At 41.9% G+C, this 19,790-nt stretch overlaps 1 protein-coding gene across 5 annotated transcripts; it reads left to right on the plus strand.

The window, feature by feature from the left end:
- The first annotated feature begins 679 nt into the window (after positions 1 to 679).
- Positions 680 to 19,253, plus strand: LOC144472892 (ATP-binding cassette sub-family G member 4). Of its 5 annotated transcripts, none has more exons than XM_078186320.1 (12): positions 680 to 818; positions 1,434 to 1,592; positions 7,343 to 7,608; positions 12,992 to 13,109; positions 15,730 to 15,913; positions 16,017 to 16,162; positions 16,437 to 16,675; positions 16,835 to 17,124; positions 17,206 to 17,374; positions 17,476 to 17,732; positions 17,862 to 18,016; positions 18,498 to 19,253. In XM_078186320.1, the coding sequence occupies exons 3-12, from the start codon at positions 7,434 to 7,436 to the stop codon at positions 18,685 to 18,687; spliced, it is 1,923 nt and encodes a 640-aa protein (XP_078042446.1). In that variant the 5' UTR covers positions 680 to 818; positions 1,434 to 1,592; positions 7,343 to 7,433; the 3' UTR covers positions 18,688 to 19,253. The 5 variants fall into 5 exon arrangements, with proteins under 5 accessions (XP_078042446.1, XP_078042448.1, XP_078042449.1 ...); XM_078186323.1 differs by having other exon boundaries at positions 812 to 944; XM_078186324.1 differs by lacking the exons at positions 680 to 818; positions 1,434 to 1,592 and adding exons at positions 5,661 to 6,063; positions 6,148 to 6,453.
- The last annotated feature ends 537 nt before the right edge of the window (positions 19,254 to 19,790 follow it).

The raw sequence follows: 19,790 nt of genomic DNA on the forward strand, positions 1-19,790 counted from the left end.
GGGTTATATTATTTTCTTTCTTTCAGAAATCTAAAATAACTTGCGGTATAATCGAATGAAATCGAAACATACGAAGCCACACATATATAATATTACGAATGGAATGTAATTTAGCTCCGAGCATCTGTGCGAGAAATTCAAACAGGCATGTCAAAGATAAGGCGTCACGAATATAATCAAGCTGCAGACAACGCTTTCTGTGTGCTGGTATTATGCGTAGTGATTGGTCTCGTTTACGCCCGGACTCTACTGCTCTAACAGTTGAACACGTCCGAATTTATGAGCCGCGCGCAGCGTTCAAATTTTTCGGGTGTCGTATTCGACTAACTCGAAAAACTACAGTTCGAAATATTTTATTTTTTATTTTGAAAATACGTTCGCATACCAGTCCGTGCAACAAAGTATCTCAACGTCCATTTTGTATCTATGTATCCTTTCCAACGTCCGAATGACAATTTTATAAAAAAAATTCTCTGTTTTTCTAGAAAAGGTGTTCGATGCACGGAATAGTCTGAACACGCCGTTGATTTACAACGTTCCCTGAATAAACGAACGAAGTGGCAAAATCCAGTAATAAAACTTTCGAATCAGTCTATAATACAAGTTTCTTGAATGTGATTATGAAGCGGCTGACAGTTGGCATGCGCGGTCGTCAGTTAACTTTCAACATGTGCCAGGACAAGGACGCGCGGGCAGATAGGAGGCGCTAATAGTTCAGTCGTCGTCGAGTGCGTCGAGGGTGATGGTATCGCATCGTCGCGGCTCCGATGCGTGTGTGGCTTTTCTTTTCGGAGCAGTCTTTTTTTCCACGGTGCACGGTACGCATCCGCCTTTCCGTTTACAAAAGAGTACCCGCGGCGACGATCCCATTTCGCGATCGACCAAAGGAAGCTCGGCTGCTTGGAATGGAATCTCGCGGCGGATAAGGATTTCCAAAGATAAACGTACACGAATATAGAGAGCAAAAAGACCGCGTATATATATAGATATGTACACACAAAAGTTGGTCGATAATGTGGCAAAACATTGTTGAACTGTCTGTTACATTTTTTCTCCGCCGATTGAATTGCACACCTGCTACTTTATCGCGGATCGATTTCTTAAATCGATGGCGACTTTATAAGCTACGATAGCATTTGATAAATAACATCACGGTTTAAGATATATAAATACTTTGTTCGCGACGCGCCGGGATTACGATTTGGCGCGCACCGATGCGTTCCACCCTCTTCTTTCCCTTCGAACAACGGGCGCGTGCATAAGTGTGTTCTGTGGCACGTGTATACGAAAGTAGTAGTTCGCGCGCTTGCGGGATCATCGCGGTAGGCGTCCCTGTTTTCCGCGTTTGCCGAAAGTGTACTTTCGTGTTCTAATATTCATCCGCACGCATGACCTGTACAAAAATAAAAGCCGGCGCGGTTTCTTGATTTCAGTCGCGGATCTACGGAACCTCTATCCAAGTGACACAGTGTGATAAATCAGTGATCTGCGGATATTGTGATTAAAGATGGACGTTGCGTAGGATTGTCGCGCGTTAACGTTCTCAGCAGACTCTACCGCCTCTCTCTCTCTCTCTCTCTCTCTCTCTCTTTGTAAGTATCCCCGGTTAGTTTACAATTAATTTTCGTTCTCATTACGGTCGTTCCATCAATTTACGATGAAGATGCAACAGAATTTTTTGCAGTTTCTTTTCCTTGGAAGAAATAGTCGTTGAATATAAAAATGTAACGAAGTTTGAACACAATTGTTTCAGTATAGAAAAATCGCTGTAATGCGATGAGAGTTGTTTTCCTTGTGATTGAATTGCATTATCATCGAGAAGAAAAACGAATGAGAGCTGGGAATCGAATTCGTAATCGCCTGACATTTGCATTCAAAACATCCGAATCGTATCGCTTAAAACACGTTATTGAAGGGAACAAATAAGCAAAATATGGATGCGACAGAATTCTTCCACGTAGTTCGATTTACACATTTTTTGCGCGACATTTCGAATATTCATATCGGCAGACACTACGTCACGTATCCACTTAGCTCTTTCTATCAATCTATGAAGATTTCAATACGCGTAAGATGTTTCTCTTTATTTAACAATTGATTTTATTATTTTTCCATTGTCGTAAGTAGTGGAGTGACTATTCTACGGAGGCTGTTTGTTCAGATACATACGGTAAATATTTGTCGTTCATTCAACCCGCGGAGCGTGGACTTAACTACAGTAGAACTCTATTTCTATCAACAGATTGGAAGACACAACAGTTTATGTAATTGAATGGTTCACATAACAGAGTCTCACAGACTGTCCCTATCGCCTGTACATATTAGTTCTGATAATAGGAGCTAAACTTCAGAAAACTGGCGTTCAGTATATAAATGGTGCGTTACTTTCGAATCATAGGACAATCGAACGGTGATTCCGCATGTAAAGGTAGATCGTCAAAGCTGCATTTTTTAAATTCAAGTTTCCTTTCAATAGGAATCAGCTAGCCCGTCTGATCGTGGCCCACTAGCTCTGCTTCTAAATATTGAAGAACAAGACCTGGCGAAACAAGATCTTAAACAAGTACACGCTATTCTTTGTGTCCGATTTTTTTTCTACATGTAAAATCACCTAACGGGAAGGAAGGCGATAAATGGAGTTCTACTGTATTTAATCTAAAGACAATCTTCAACAATTTGTGATCGGTATCCTACCAATTAGTCACTACGAAATTGTTGACTTAACTCGTACGGCTTCCATCGACCGATCTACAAATTCCAAAAGCTGGTAATCGCTTGCAGATTTTCACGCGTCTAATTAGCAACGCGGCTTATCTTAAACTATTTTTCGATTTGCCTGTGTACCCTTGTCATAAGACAAAGTCGAATGTTTACAATGTTATCGAGGAAGCATCCTTAAAGATAAACGTAGGATATCGAGTATCAGATAGCCCGATAGTGTTCCAGGTACAGGCGAAAATGATAAAATGGATAACACTGATTTCGCCGATTTATCTTCGGTCCGCTCTGTGTGAGTCAGAAAAAAATAACAACGCCCGAAACCTCGTCGGCTTCGACGTTTCCTTCGACGATTTTTCCGGCGCGTTGGCTGTTAACAAATCTAGTCATACGCATCACGATGGCTCCCTACATCCGCAACACCAAACGGTCATCTGACACCACGCAGCAGTATCTATCAACCGTTCGCACTCTATTCGACGCGAACGCGTTTAGCTACTGGTACGCTCGTTAATTATTTGCTGCGCGACGTAGCCGGCCAATCTGTAACGCGTAATCGGAAAATGTATTAGATTGCTGAGAAAAAAAATAACAGCGACCGACTAACGGTACAGTGTCCGTAACCGTTCCCGACGATGCTCTACCATACAGCATAGCATACAGTCTTATCCACTAGAAGCACTCACACCCATAAGATGCATTCTCGAAACAGCACCCCTCTCTCTTCAGACGCGCGTGATCCCCGAGTCTCGCGACGCGACGCCCACCCTAAACAGCTGCACGAAATGCTTGCGTCGCGACAAAGTAAAAAACCCTGATCACACGAGCGTCCTTTTCTAACTTAGCTACATGTTTAAATTGTTTATTATCAAGAGTTCCCTATTCCTCTAGTTATTTATTCAGTCATTCGGTACATTGAAGTACGTAGAGGGTCTCATTTGCATTGCATTACATACATCGAGTGTTCATATGTACGACTCTCATGCAATGTATATTGTTACGATCATTGTAAAAACGGTCGCGTGATCTCGCAGTCAACTGCGCGAATCATCGTTCGGCAATCTCTTTCGCACATCGGTCGTTTACCGAATAAGGCGATTGTTTGTTTCGTCGATGAAGAAAGAAAAAAATAACGCCCATCTGATCTGACAATTTGCCGCAATGATAATTGAACGAGACGATGAGACGATTCTGTCAGCGGACGTGGTTCGCAACACCGCGGTACGCATTCCGACGTGCTCGATTATTAACTGCTTTTTAACCACTAGGTAGGGATGTGAGATTACGAAGCTTTGTCTCTGGCGTCGGATGCGACAGTGTCGCGACCCGCCTCTGTGCGCAAGCCTAACTAATACGTTAGAGACGACCTCTGGGGCCGGCGCGTTTACGGTGTTGTTCTTTGTAATAGTACACGGAGAGGTATACGAAACGGTTCGGGCAAGGTCGGCTGCTTGATCGAATGTACGACGCTGTATCCGATCGCTTTCATTGAACGTCTCGGCGGCACGTGACTCATTAACGGTAGATAAAGGAGTTCTTGATTGTCTAAGCACGAGATTCGGCGGCAGACTTTCAGGAACGGTTGGACAGTGGTGAATTTCGCTGAAATCGTGGTCAAAATGTACAGATTGTCTTCAATTGAGACTATATTTGGCGTAGCGATGCTTTTTGAGGTTGTCAATTAATCGGAAATATAAATCGCAGAAACAGATGGCCGGATTAAAACAAGTCTGGTATTTTACAATGTTTCTGACTACGGTTTTGGTACAAATTTTTTAAAAATTCTTTAGTACAAATTATTACTATATATTCGTTCAATGTGTTTATTAACTTGCGCTTCGTATTGTTATTTTTGCAAACGATGTGATTGTTGCAGGCGGTTCCTGTGGCAGAAAAGTAGCTTAAGAAATAGCTAAGAGTAGCAGATGAATGTGAAACGCGAGCGTGTTTAATATACTTTAACGATTATTTGAAAAAATGCTGATCACTGATTTCGTTAACAAAATGAAGTAAAAAGTCTGTGCGATTTGGTTCGAAAACGTTCGTTTTGCACGTTGGACGGACACGTCGATCGCGGATTCATAGTGTCGTTGCTGCCTCGCTGCATGCTGCGATCACTTGCGTCCGACGATGGTATGTGGGAGGGCAGCCTCAAAGGGATTGCCGCGATCCCGTGCCGATGACCTTGGATGCGATTCATTTACACTGCGAAATTTCCGAAGAAAATTATTTCGCTCCGAGCGAAATAGGACTGTTCACCGCGGAATGCGTCATTTAATATACAGGATGTCCCGAAAAATGTATACACAGATCGATTAATTGCGACTTCGGTTTTCATTGGCACGTAATTGACATTTTAATTGCAAAAGTACCTGCGTAGAATGTTCTTCTCTTACCGCGGATGTTAAAAAATAATATTGTTTTGATACCGCTTGCGATATTATTATTATTATACTTTTGCTACATCCTCGTGCATTTATATCAAACAGATATAGAATAGTATTTTTAAAATAGAGAGTCTTTTTCAGAAGTTAATATTAATCCGCTTATTATTTTCCATTAATTACACCCTGAAATGATCGAAATTAAGTACGCCCCGAATTATACAAACTATGTATACATTTGTCACGGGACACCCTGTATCAACGATCTCACCGTCTCGCTGCGTCTTTGTCGGAGCTTTTTGCAACCGTGGACGTAAATTATACGGCAAAGTCGGAAGTAATTTGCATCGATACTTTCAATGCCCATAGCGTACGTCACAATTAGATGTCGTTTGGCCGTTATATAAATAAATAATCGGTGGAAAAAGAAAGTGAGGTAAAAAGAGGTAATTTATATGAGAACAAGGTGAAACGCAAGGCGCGCTGCCGTAGTACAAACGCAAACCGCTAAAGACGACCTCCGTTCTTGGCCGCCCGATTCGCATGCAGTTCACGACGCGCTCCGTTCCGCTGAGGACGTAGAAGCGTGTGCAAGACGATTCGAAGCGAAACCGGCTTCGCAAGCCCGGTGGTGTACATTGTTCGACAATGAATTGTGCGTCGAAACGAAGCGTCGTCGAACCCGGTTTTCGCGCCGCGACGCCGCGGTTTCACCTCTGATCTCGCGAAACCACGCGGATCTTCTCGGCGAACTGAGAACAGCAGCGGCTGAAATTTCGATCGCACCTCGGATCGCGAACTCTGGCACACGGGGACTGCATTCTTTTGGCTCCGTCTGCGCCACTTTCGGCCAGAAGCGACTAATTTCGTTGTTTCGAACATATATATACCAACACAGCAACGTCCATCGCGACGTGAATTTTAAGCTGTTCGTTGCGTGTAATAATTCCGGCAGTGCACAGTGAGTTCACGTTTCCTCGATTACTCGGGTATCGCGTGTAACGTGAATTTGCAATACAAATTAACCGGCCCGCTGTTCGTTCAGTCGCATCGATGTCCCGTGTCGCGAGGTCGCTCGACGAGAAAAAGGAAAGACTTTTCCGCAAGCTGAACCAATTAACGGTGCTTCGGCTGAGAATATTTAATCGGAATCACGAGTGCCATTGTCGGAGGAATTCTGCAAGTTATAATACTGCTCGAGTTCTACGGAGAATAATTTCTTCTGCTCGAGTACGGCAGAACAGTTGACGATGGTTCAGGACAGTTATTCTTTCACGATCTTCGAATAGTATAACGAAGCCATCGAGTACGGCCAAGATGAGGAGACAGATTACCATGATTGCTCCTTCGTGTATGTACAATCTGCCCAGAAAGTGTTCGTACACTTTTTTGTTTTATAATTGAACCGTTTACTTTGTAAATGACCTAATACGTCACTTAATAATTGCTACTATTTTAGTTATATTTTATATTTTTGAATTATATTATTTTAATATATTACTGCTATTATTTCAATTATTATTTTAATCTTGCAACCATCATGTACATATCATGTACGTATACTTATTTTTCATTTTTTGGAACGCAACCCTCAAATATCTCAATTTTATTGTAAATGAATTTAGGTCACTTATAAAACGAACAGCTCAATTATCGAGATCACAAAGCTGCTGCCATTAAAAAATTCCCAAATATATTTCTCTCTTCGCGGTGTTATAAATTGTAAAAAAAATTGAACAAACCCCACCTCGTAATTCTAACGAGACAATTTTTGTCAGTCGCTTTCGGACCTCGGTAAATTTCGTGTTGCAAGGTGTGCGAACAATTTCGTGGTCCGCTGCGTATCTTTATATACCCGGGTCGACGTTTATATCGCAGTACCTGGTGCGCTAGGGTGAAACAAATACGGGGGGGCTAGCCATAAATAGTGGGAACACTAGTTTCCGTAAGATCGGCGCTTGGTTGTCAACAATGTTGATGCGGCGCGATAATCGACGCGTCGCGTGTCACGAGCGAAACGCAGAAAGATCGCGAGATTTGTGTCCGCTCGGTTTTAGCGTGGCGACCCGAAACCATAAGCGCGCCCGCCCACGGTCGATTGTGAAATGCGACAACCAGTTATCCGCCGAACCCCGTGGCCGTGTCTCGTCTCTTTGAATTTTTCCTTTAAACGGGGACCCGTACGCGGGGCACGCGGGTTCGCGTAACTTTCTCAAAAGCGTGTTTCGTTGTGTGTTTAGCGAGCCTGATAACAATCGACCAGCGTACGGAAAAGAAAGAGAAAGCGCGCCGCCCAGTATCCGAATGCCCGTGCCGAGAAAAAGATAGAGAATGGGCACGAAAGTACTCATCGAGATGCAACAGCAGCTGAGGCACGCCATGCGTAGTTCGGAAAACGCGCCGACCAGCACCAAAAAATTGGACGACGCGATGGAGATCAACGAGTCGATATTTCTAGTCTTCGAGGATGTCTCCTACACAGCGCGGCCGTGGATTCTGTCCAAAGGTGAGTCGAGCGAGTCTATTAAATTACATTTATTAGAGGAAACAACTATGTGTACCAGATGGGAGGCGCGGCGCGCGGCTCAGACGTCGGTCATGCAGGTCTCCGATTTACCGCGGCACTGCAACACTAAACCTATCAATGCCGCTCTCGCATTTTTTATTTTCAAATTACCTAGATCGTAAAGATTCTTTCTTTAAGAAAGATTGAAATAATATCAATGTTCAAGCATGCATTATAATAAAAATAGCGATACATTCAAATAAACGCAGTCTTTTCGTCATTATAAAGCAATAAATTACTTTAAAGCTCCGTAGGTATAGCGTTGAAGCCATAAAGCAGCGGATCAAGTACGAAACATAGTTGAAACGATTTAAGAATACTATAGCATTACTTAATAATTGATAAAATTGTTAAAAAAGGAAGTGTCTACGCAGACAGAATAATTTCGGGATTTTTATTTTTACACGACAATCCGCAGTCCACTTACAACAGAAACAAATTAACGTTTTAATCAGCTTTTGTTTATTAAAGGCTTTTATTAATTTTCTGACAGCTCTTGGTTATTTTTAAATTTTTAAAGCGGCACTATCCGCCATCTCTAATGAGTAATTCAATCGCTATGACTCGTATCGTCTACTTGTATATTTACTTATAACGTACTTTGTTACTCATATTTCGTATCGTTAACTTATTTATTCGTCTCGAATGTACTAGGCACGTAGATGCGTTGCTAATAATTCCATATAGCGTTACATAGCAGTCGACCGAAAACGATAGCTGCAACTATTTCATTTGCAAAATAATAGCAGAAACCGCCGGATCAAGCTGCCATTAAGAATATTTCGATGATCGAAAATTAATTGGCACTGCGCGCACGTAGCCGATGTACACTCGACAGTGAGTTCTACACGCAATGCCATCTACATCCGCAATGTTGCAAGTACGCATGTGTCATGAATATGTAAGCACATGCGAGGGCGCGATGAAAAAATCATTTTTCTTGGAACCGATTATGAACGGATCTCTTATCAAATATTGAATACCCGCGCTTTATTACAATTAAAACATCGACGGAATTACGCGAGATATGTTTACCTTGTATTACGATGAAATCGAAGATTGAAAGCCGTAGCAAAATTTTAGCCATAACAAAAAGTGACCACTGAGAGAAGAACACTGACCAATGRGAGACAAGCTCGGTTAAAAGGCGGAGACCAAGTCAACCAGTGAATAAAGCCCGGTTCCACTCATTGGCTCGGCCGTCTTGCGCCAGCTGATCTCGTCTCTCATTGGCCAGTGTTTTTTTTTTTTTTAATAACTCGTAAACAACGCCGCGGATTGCATTTCTGCAAAGGAAAAATTTGCTCCAAATTACTTTAGGAACCCATCGGTTTCCTATTGCGAGTCGCTTTTGGAACACCCTGTATCGACGCAAATGGAACGATCATTTCCGATCGAGTTACATGCATAAGGGACGTCCGCTAATAACAATTATAACGTAAAGACTGTTACGATTGACTCGAACAACAAGTGGGTCGGCCATGGGTGAAGTGCAGACCAGCGGATTGGCGCAACGGGAAACGTTGAACTCGTCACAATAATAATGTCGTCCCCTGAGATACACACTTAACTTATTATCTATCATTGTTCCCGTCCGTGCGCGGCATGGTTTACCATAATTAATCGAGCCATGGCCGGCCGTACGATTTCAGATCGAAACGATTTCTTCCTTCGCCGTATTGACTCACGCGTTTCCAGTCTTCGGGGGGCCGCGAGGAAATCATTCGACGCGTTAGGCTGCTCGCTGTGAGTCATCGGGACGAACGAGTTTTCGCTAAATAGATAAAGGCTCGAGATAAGTAAGATACAAACAATAAAAAGTAGATAGGTGCTGAAGGAAGCAAAATAACTCTGTGCGATGTAGAAATGAAAGTTACTTATAATTCAATCTAATAGTTTAATTTTTGTTTTGTGAAAGTAAAACTTTGACATGCGATGTGAAATATTTGAAATTAACCCTTACGCTGCTTAGAATTAATTTTTGCCGAATGAACAGTTTTATACGTAATACGCAGTATTAAAAAGGAAAAACAATTTTTATTATTTTTTTTTTTAAAGTTTACATATTAGTAACGCAATAATTAATTTCAGGTAAAGATAAAAGGAATAAATAGAATGGCTTTGGCAGATGAGAATGGACATACACGACCGCAAGGATTTTAATTAAAAAATTCTTCGCTGATAAAACGCGGTTTCCTGTTCGAAGAAGAAATGATCGATAGGCATTGATCGGTTTGGAAAATATGAAACGTCGGAGCGACGGGATGAACGAGCGAAACCGATAGCGAACGGTGGCCGATTTTTCGCTGTTGGCGCGGTTGCTTTTTAAAAGTCACGCACGTCGGAAGTCCCTTCGAGCTACACTCGGCTTCGGATGCTGTCGGAGAATTCGTCCCGGAACGTATAAATAGACAGCGGGCACAATAGTGGTCGGTCGGTCGTGCGCGCGCGCGCGCGTGTGCGCTGCCGGGCTGTTATGAGTTTATTAACCCTGAACCACTGGAGGAACGGCACGGGGATAAACATGGTCGAAGAACCGTCGCGGCAAAAAAAGAGCTGTATACGTATAATGAACGCCCGACGGAATCGTCTTTAGACAATTTCAATGGGACCATTGTTGGATGGTGGACAATTGTCCAAGGAACGGTTCGCATCTTCGCCCTCTCGAACGTTTGCTATACATACATATATTATTCGCGACGCGTATGACAGGATTCTTTGTTAATCTCGTATTATGAGTTAACTCTATATTGCCCTCGTCGACCTATCTATTTCTCTCCGACGCCGGTATTTATCCGGCTCCATTGACAGCGAACGTTTTAGAAACATTGAAAAGAAATTGTTGGAATCGGTTGTTAACACTTGAGAGCCTGTTTAGACCATCGCGTTTGCTAATTTCTTTTAATCCAGCGGTTCAAGGTGTTACGAGAAAGAACAAATTGGAAGATTGATAACTTCGTTTTACGGTGTTTAACCACCGGCCTGCGGTTGCCGGGTATCTTTTGACCCGATATTTACTTTAAACGGTTATCTAATTAGTTAATTCTCGGCAATAAAATGAGACAAAAAGGGCTGTTACGCTAGCAGCGATAGAAAGACTAATAAGTCTACGCGAAATGAGAATAAATAATAATAAAAGAAAAAAATACATTTTAACTTAAGACTAAGTATAGTAACTCTCTTCTTCTGATTTCTTTTAATCCAACCGTCAAGGTACTCTGATAAAGAGCAAATTGAAAGATTGATGTCTTTAGAAGTAAATTTCAAGGCCGTGTTTGGCTAACTCGACTAATTTCGCGGCGTTATCGGGGCAAACCGTTTCGGGCTGTACAGTTACGAGTCTTCATCGAAGTTATCAAATCACCGAACGTCAGAGTTTCGGTGTTCCTCCGTCGCCTTAGTCGCGGAGGAGGTTTACCGCGATAAGGAGTACGGCGGATGATAAGAACGGTGTTCGAATAGTTCGAAACGTATCCGGCCGAATTCAAAGTTCGAACTCCAGATGCCCCGATGCACGGGCTCGTACCGTTCGACGTTTCCACGGTTCTCGGGGAAACTCGTTGGGAAACGTCGACGAGCGACGACATTGAATTAATACGCAAAACAGGACATGGGGAATTAATTGTGAGGACATGGCGTTATCACGAATCCTCATTAGCGGCTAATTGGCGGTCGGTTACCGTGCAATATCTGTGCTGCTTTGCGTGACATTTCGCAAAAAAAATTTCTGTGGTCAACCGTCGATCCCGTCGACGTTCGATCTCGCTTCGCTGTGTTCAAGCCCCAGCCTGTGCGGCTGCCGGGTCTCTCTTGACCCGACCTGTTTAAACGGCCGTTTAATCGGCCAATAGTTGGCTAATTCAATCAGACAGATATGGCTGTTAGGAAGGAATACTGGAAGGAACGGAAAGATTAATAAAAATAAATGAAGAGAAATGGAAATAAATAAAATTAAATGAAGATAGATAGTAATAAATAAAATTAAGTAAAGATAAATAGTAATAAATAGAATTAAATAAAGATAAATAGTAATAAATAAAATTAAATGAAGATAAATTAAAAAAAGCACAGAATTGTTGTAAATATCGTCAATTCTACAGATATCGTCCCGCGAGCAGATTGAGAGTTTCTCTCGCGGAATGAGAGAAATGCACAGGCTCTGCAAGGTGAAAGCAAGGACCGATACGAAGACGAAGAGTTCAAAGCGTGTTACTTTTAGAAAAATAATCGGTGTTTCTCTCCTGAAATTAAATAAAGACTTTCGCTGTATATTCGTCGGTTCGCTGCGAGCGATGAACCTTGTCCCATCCGACGCGTGCGATAAGTTGGTCAGTCGTGCTCGGATAGAACTCGTCCGACCGTATAACGATGCATGTGCACACAACTGCGCCTATACGTATACATATCCTATATCCGCGTTTATTAAATTCGGCGATTTTTCGAAACGCCGTTCCGTTATTGCATTTTGACCAAATGTCCCGTTAATGTCACCTAATTACTTGGCTGGCGACGATAAAATTGAATTTGCCAGCTGTTCAACCAGGCGCGATAAGAAGGTCAATAGATGATCGATAAGTGGACTGCGATTATTTATGCAAGCTTGATGTGTCTAATTATGTGCTATAATATATGTAAAATGCGTGGGGAATGTGTGGTAAATATACGTAAAACATATGCAACGTATTTACAGAATGTATGGTAAAATAAACGTAAAATAGATGCAAATTGTCCCTAAAATAGACGTTTAGAATCTTGTTTGAAACTTAGGTAAATTTGTTGAAAGTAGTACGCTTACAATAAAATAGAATACAATATAACATAGTACGGAATAGCTGTATAATATTCGCTGCTTTGCATTGCACGAAGCAAAAATTAATTTATATTCTGAAGAATTTAACGTACTAAAAACAAAATAAGAAATTGAGAAACATATGCAGTATGGAAAATATGCAAATCGATAAAATGCATATTAGAGTTACAAGTATAAATACAATTAACACAAATGATTCAGCGTTCTTTTAATGAATTGCTCTTTCATCGAAGAGCTTCCAGTAAATCAAGCATTAATTAATTAAAATAAGGTACTGTAATGATTTGATATGATTATATCGCAAAGTATTATGCGGCAAGGTTGCCATAACCGAGCAAGTTGAGAAAGGGTGTGGCTTGAACACAGTCGGCCAAGCGCGCGGAATGGGAATGTTAACGTGCCCCAGATCACATTCGAGATGATCCGCGCTGTTTCCGTCTCGTTCTAGCTTCGGTAATGCCCAGATTGTTTTGTTGCGGCAAAGGCTACATTTTGTTAATTTTTGTTTTTCAGCGAACTTGGAGCTGCTGAAGAATGTGAGCGGCGAATTCAGAGCTGGGGAACTCACCGCGGTCATGGGACTGTCTGGCGCGGGAAAGTCTACGCTGTTGAACGTGCTGGCTGGCTTCGTGTTAGTAGAACCAAGCGTAATCGTATTTGTCAAATATAGCTGTATGGTTGACTGGCCCGGTCTCCTAAATCCTTACGCTATAATAACGAGCCATCGTGCGCCTAAAATGCATAAATATTAATAAGAAGAGATTAGAATTTTATTCCAATTTTAAAGAACAAAATATCAGTCGTACTCGATAAGTTATTATTAGAAATGTTCGTCGCGAGTCGGACTAAAATAAAGTAAGGTTTAATCCTCGAAGCGTCGAGTATTGTTTTATACCGATGCGCTATGCGTTGCTGAAAAAAAATGGCACAATTTCTGTCAGTGAGTAAGGGAGTATCCCGCTCGCAAACAAGAAGACCAATAAACCAATCGACGCGAAGAGTAAGGGAGTTCTGTCGTCCGCTCCACTTAATCGCGTCTCTTATTCAACGCGTGACTTGGCCAATAATAATCAAAAGTCTGGAATGGAAACAAACTGGAAGGGGCTAGAAGGAGGCCACGGGCCAGCTTCGAGTCCCTCGTTTTCTGAAAATTGGGGACTAACAAGAGGGTAATCGCGTTTACCCGCAACGGACAATAAATAAAAATGGCATTGTTATCGTTACCATCGTGATTCTATTAAAGATTACGAATATTTCCATAGCGACGTGGGAGCTGTACGTCAAGAGCTGTATTGTATTAATTGAGTTGTGCATTTCTCGTGTACGTTTTTTAAGCTCACACAAGGGTTCGCGATTAACATCCGAGAACCGGTTGCTGGTCCCCAGCTCGACTCTGACCCTTAACCATTTCTTTAACCTCCGTTCTCTTATCGGTTGACGTCAGCAGACAGACTGAAATGTTGAATGGACCCGGGCCCTACAGATAGAGGGAGCTTGACACGACCCTGATCCTGGATCTTTTTATTATTGGCGAAGTGCACGCGCGGTCAATATTGTCAATGAATCGTGAGACTCGTGTAATCCAAATATCGCGAACTTGCAGACGTTCGTTGCGTCTTTTATCTCTGAAAATATTGTACGTTCGACAAAATGTTCCATAGATCGAGATAGTAAAATGTGTTCGACGACTGTTGCGAGAAAAGGAATAGAACGAAAACCGGTCCGAGGAGGAAGCATCGATCATGATCTGGGTCATTAGGGCTGACGGAAGCGCCGGTCGAAAGTGTTTTGAATAAAGAAGCCCGATCGTTTTAAAAGGCGGCACTCGAGCAGCGACCCAGAAGGTCACGGACAATTCCTATTCGGTCGGTTTTTTATGTCTTTTCTTCGTGCAGCTGCGCACGGGGGACGACGTGAACGGTTTACAAGTTTACCGAACGAATAATTATCGAAAAGTTACCTAAAAATACTCCGTTCGAAAAATTAGAATTTTCCGTTCAAATAATTAGAGACGCTTAGCGACGAAAGTTAAGAAAATTAAAGGATACAAATTTACATCGCGTTATATGTTAAGTTTTTTTAACTTCTGTCACCAAGTATATGCGTATATAATAATATTCATCTTCGGTAAATATTTTTTCCTGATGTGAAGTTGAGTTCAACGCCAGAATAACGGAAATCCAATAATTGCGAACAGAAGCTCTTTACAATCTCAATAATTGTAAAATGTACATCGAGTACGTTTACCGTTTTTATTAGCGATTATTCAAGTCGGTCACCCTGTATAATCTGCACAGTGTATGAACTGTGTGTGATTAACTGTATTAATCGACACCGCTGTACAAAATTCTGGCAGCGATTAGATAGGAGAGGCTTGAATGCGTAAATCTGTCACAGCGCACGATCGAACGCATACAAACGTTTGCATTTCCGCTCGCTTTATGCCGCGCTGTAATCCCGGCTGCGTGTCGTTCACTCTTGGTAATACGGTTATCGCCGATAAACCTTGGGTGACCAAAGAAATCTTTTTTATTCCGTGGAAGAACGATAAACGACTGTTTTCATCACCCCTTCGACGCGTTTGATCTCGGTAAACAAGAAATAAATTTTGTTCGCGTCGCATGTGCAGCGACGCGTTGCCATGGAAACCGTGTTTAACATATCTTAAATTTCGCTCTTAACAATTGTTCAGCAGCGGCAACCATTTTGACCGGAAGGCACAACTGTTATCTCGACTGAAACATGTAATCTCCGACCACTTCTTAGGATTATTATTTAGAAGAATTGGATTGTAATCATTTAGTATATTAGATTCGTATATTGTATATCGAAAGAACAGACATTTTTCTTCGATAACTCATTCTATACTTTTTGAACGATATAGTATTATTCGTAAATTCTGCGAGATATTGTTTCAGTGAAGTTAGTGACCAACACCGCTCTATTAGTGTCAGGTAACGTGTGATCGGGCAATTGAATTATTAAACCATGAACCGTACGGAGCGTTTAATTCCACTTCAATCAGTCCGAATTATATTTTACGTCACGATAAGATGATTCGAACGATTGAATGCGTGGCTACTTCGAGTGACTTGTTAAGTAGGTTGGGCACGCTTTAAATCATGCGTCCTATACTTTATCGGGCCATTAATGAATGATCGAGGCCATTGACTGAAATTCAATGAATGGCGCATTATTATACGCGGTCGGTGTTCTCGATGGAATCAAACCCGGAATCTGTTTAATTCCAGGACGATTGGCGTGAGCGGGAACATAATGGTGAACTCAAGGACCAGAAATCTCACTGAATTTAAACGATCGTCTGCGTACATCATGCAGAACGACAATTTGCAGCCGTTGTTGACCGTACAGGAAGCGATGGACGTTGCTGCGGATCTCAAGCTCGTCGTGAGTCAACAGCAGAAGAAGCAGAAGGTAACGTCGTCGCTTGATTTCAATTCGTCAAGTGCCAACGCGTCATTCAAATAGTTTAAAATTTTCGTTTCACGGTCAGCTAATAATCTCGTACTATTTCCAGATTGACCAGATTTTAATCACTATGAACCTCGACTCGTCTCGTAACACGCGCACGGGGTGGCTCAGCGGCGGCGAAAGGAAAAGATTGGCCATTGCGTTGGAATTACTCAATAGTCCGCCAATTTTATTCCTCGACGAGCCTACTAGGTATAATACATATACCACGAAGAAGAATATCCATTGCTCGCATGAATCCCTAGAAGATCAAACTTCGAACGACTGCTTATTGAATCGTCGTCTGCTAATTATGACCGAAGCGGCCACGCAATTATTAATAGCTCGTGCCGATTATCGGCGTCTCGATTGCCCGCGGGCATCTGTAAACGAAACCTGCGCCAGGAGAACCTTGATACCGATAATTAGTTAATTAATCACAATACGCCATCTGTCTGGCAATGAAATTGTTCTATTTTGTTTTTAGCGGATTGGACAGCGTCACCTCAAAGTATTGTATAACGTTGCTGAAGCAATTGGCGAAGTCGGGGCAGACGGTAATTTGCTCGATTCATCAGCCGAGCGCGTCGCTTCTGAACATGATAGACCACCTTTACGTGGTCGCCGACGGAAGTTGCGTCTACAGCGGTAGCACGCAGAATTTAGTGCCTTATTTGAGCAGCCTCGGACTGCATTGCCCGACGCATTACAATCCAGCCGACTATTGTGAGTAAATGGAAATCGGTCTACATCTCGACACACGACCCATTCACGCTCGCACCTTGTCCGTTCGCTGCCGAGAGAATACTAAATCCGTCGCGAGAGTGATCCACCGTGTATTTGGTAAAACGATCTTTCGAGTCAGTTATCCGCGGCTTTTTCCAGTGATGGAAATCTGCAACGGAGATTATGGCAGATACGTGCCGGAATTAGTAGAAGCCATTGAGAATGGAAAAAATAATGCCTGGAGGTCAACCAGCAATATAAACGTCAATTGTCAGGAGGAAGTTATCGCTTTGAATGTAGCAGCATCGTTCCAAGCGCTCCGGCAACGGCACCCGATGGAAATAGATCCTGTCCGTAGCAAATCGAAAAGCTCCGATTATGCTACCAATTCTTTGCAACAGGTGGCCATTCTACTCAAACGAAATGCCATTAAACTGTCCAGGGATAAGGTAAGGAAAGTACAATTGTCTAACGGAACGGAGTAAAACGAGACTTTCCTGTGAAACTGATGTCGCGCTTTCTTTTCTCAGGTATTGACGTTCACACGGTTGGCGATGCATTTTATAATCGCTCTGCTCGTTGGGACAATATACTTCAAGATCGGGCAGGACGCGGTCTACGTTCTGGACAACTTCAATCTTCTCTTCTTCAACATAATGTTTCTTATGTTCAGCGCGTTTAGCGCGACCGTCACAACGTGTAAGACCATAATTGCAACGGGATGTTACCGTTGATAACCTGCTATTTGTTCCGTCCACTTTGCCGTTTCGCTGACAGTTATTAGCGTTTATTGTTTACAGTTCCCTCGGAGTTGCCAATTATCACGCGCGAACACTTTAACCGCTGGTACAGATTGCCCTCTTTTTATCTGGCCAATAAGCTCGCTGACTTTCCGATTCAGTTCGTGGCGATCTCCATGTACATTCTCATAGTATATTACATGAGCGACCAGCTATTGGAACTCCGACGTTTCTGTCTCTACGTCTTGATGTGCTTCGCCATTAGTATGGTTGCTCAAACGATCGGCCTCTTAATTGGCACTGGAATGAAATTACAGGTTTGTATAACCGATAAAAAGAATGGAGTACCGTCACTGTCTACCATTCGATTACATCGATAATTCGATGCTTCCGTTTCGTAATCTCAATGTACCGTTACATATGTAGACCACTTTGTTTTCTTTCAGCATGGCATGATCTTCGGACCTCTTTTTATCCTTCCTTTCTTAATATTTAGCGGATTCTTTGTACAATTCAGAGATGCTCATCCGTATCTGCGCTGGCTGTTTCACTTGTCGTTTCTTAAGTACGGTTTTGAGGGTGTAATGGTTGCTATCTATGGGTAAGAACGCTTCAGTATTAAATCCTGTATAATACGGACAAGATAGATTGTTCCTTGAGGGAGGAGTCTCGCGCGATACTAGGGAAAATTATACACAAAACAAATTGTTACGACAGAAAATGCAAGTCTCCTCCCGTAGGATTAGCAAACGGTTACTCTCATCGTAATCGGCCAATTAGGTTAGTTAAACACGAACTTCCAAAACTCTACTTTCATTTTTAGTAGCTGCTCTCAAATCATACAGTTTCAACTATTTCTCGGTTTGCTATTTCAATTTAAACACTTTTCTTGTCATTTAGTTATTCGTCTTGCTCCGATAGTTTTTCGTCTTCCTTTCTCAATTTGATAAACACACTATGACCTAGATCAGGTACTATCTTTTCCATTGATACGAGCGCGAAGTAGTGGACGGCGCGCGCGTCACCACGATCAACAAATTCTGATGTTCAATCAGGCGCAAAATGATCTCCTGTAATTTCAGTTATAACAGGCCGAAGCTCTCCTGCTCGGACGTCTATTGCCATTTCGCAGTGCCAGAGAAACTGTTGAGCGCCGTGGACATGAAACAAGCCGATTACTGGTTCTGCATGATCGTTCTGACGTGCTTGTACTTCGTGTTGGACATTGGGGCGTTCGCGTTGTTGAAACTGAAACTGGAGAAACGGTTGTAAAACGGTCGAATATTAACTTAACGTGGGACACTGTGAAATTCGATTTTCTACGGTCGAGATACGCGTTGTGTTCAGCTTAAGTGCACATAGGACAGTATAAACGAATTCTATTGAAAGACTGACCTTCCATTCGAAATATTTCGTGCAATGTAAAATGATATAACTTCGCCAAGACTGTTCGCCAAAAAAAGGAAGCAATTATCGTTGCATTTATTGCACTTTGTTAAAAATGCGGATTTATATATATTATATATATAAATATATTATACAGTGTTACATTGTACGCGCATGATAAACACACGTGCCACGGTTGATAGAAAAATTCTTCTTATCTCGAGATAGCACGTTATCGCGAATCAATGACATTCTCCCGACGATGTGTCTCGTTTCATGCGATAAGAGGTGATTTTTCCGTTTTTGTACGAATCACGTTGATATTGATTACTGCAAGAGAGAAAGAGAGGGAGAGAAGGTTAATATATTTTAGAAAATAATTAACTGTATCTTTTGTATTTGCATTGTCGTATTTAAAGGGAACATTAAATGAATTCAGATACACCCGCAAATTTCCATCCGACTTTTGCTAGCGTTTTACTAGACATTTAATTTCTGTCTCACTCTGTTTAACATAAACAATAATTTCAGAATAAACTGTTTAAAATAAACAATTATTTTAAAAAATATTAGCGAGCCACGAAAGAACTAGAATCAGCGATCTACCGATCGAGTTTCTTGCGAGTCAAATCAAATCTTAAGCGATGGCGCACCGGTCTCAGTCACACCTCGCTGCAATCTGCACCACCTGTTTCCAACGTGCGCCGCTGGTTGTTATTCTACCTCCGATGGGGTCATTGCTCTGATGCGTGGGCAAGAGCGAAGAAAAATACAAGGACACGTGGAACACAACACTATTCTTTCTGAAAATCATATCATGCTTTATAGATCATTTCATAAAGAATAACATACAGCATTATTAATTAAGCGCATAGGGTTGTTCCCAGATCTCATTGCATGCTCATTAACCCTCGTAAACACATCCAAAGTGTAATTTTCTTTCCTTGCATTTTATGAATAGTTTTATTATAAAAAATAAATATAGATTT

The sequence above is a fragment of the Augochlora pura genome, chromosome 7 (genome assembly GCF_028453695.1).
Source record: "Augochlora pura isolate Apur16 chromosome 7, APUR_v2.2.1, whole genome shotgun sequence".
In the NCBI taxonomy this organism is placed as follows: Eukaryota; Metazoa; Arthropoda; class Insecta; order Hymenoptera; family Halictidae; genus Augochlora; species Augochlora pura.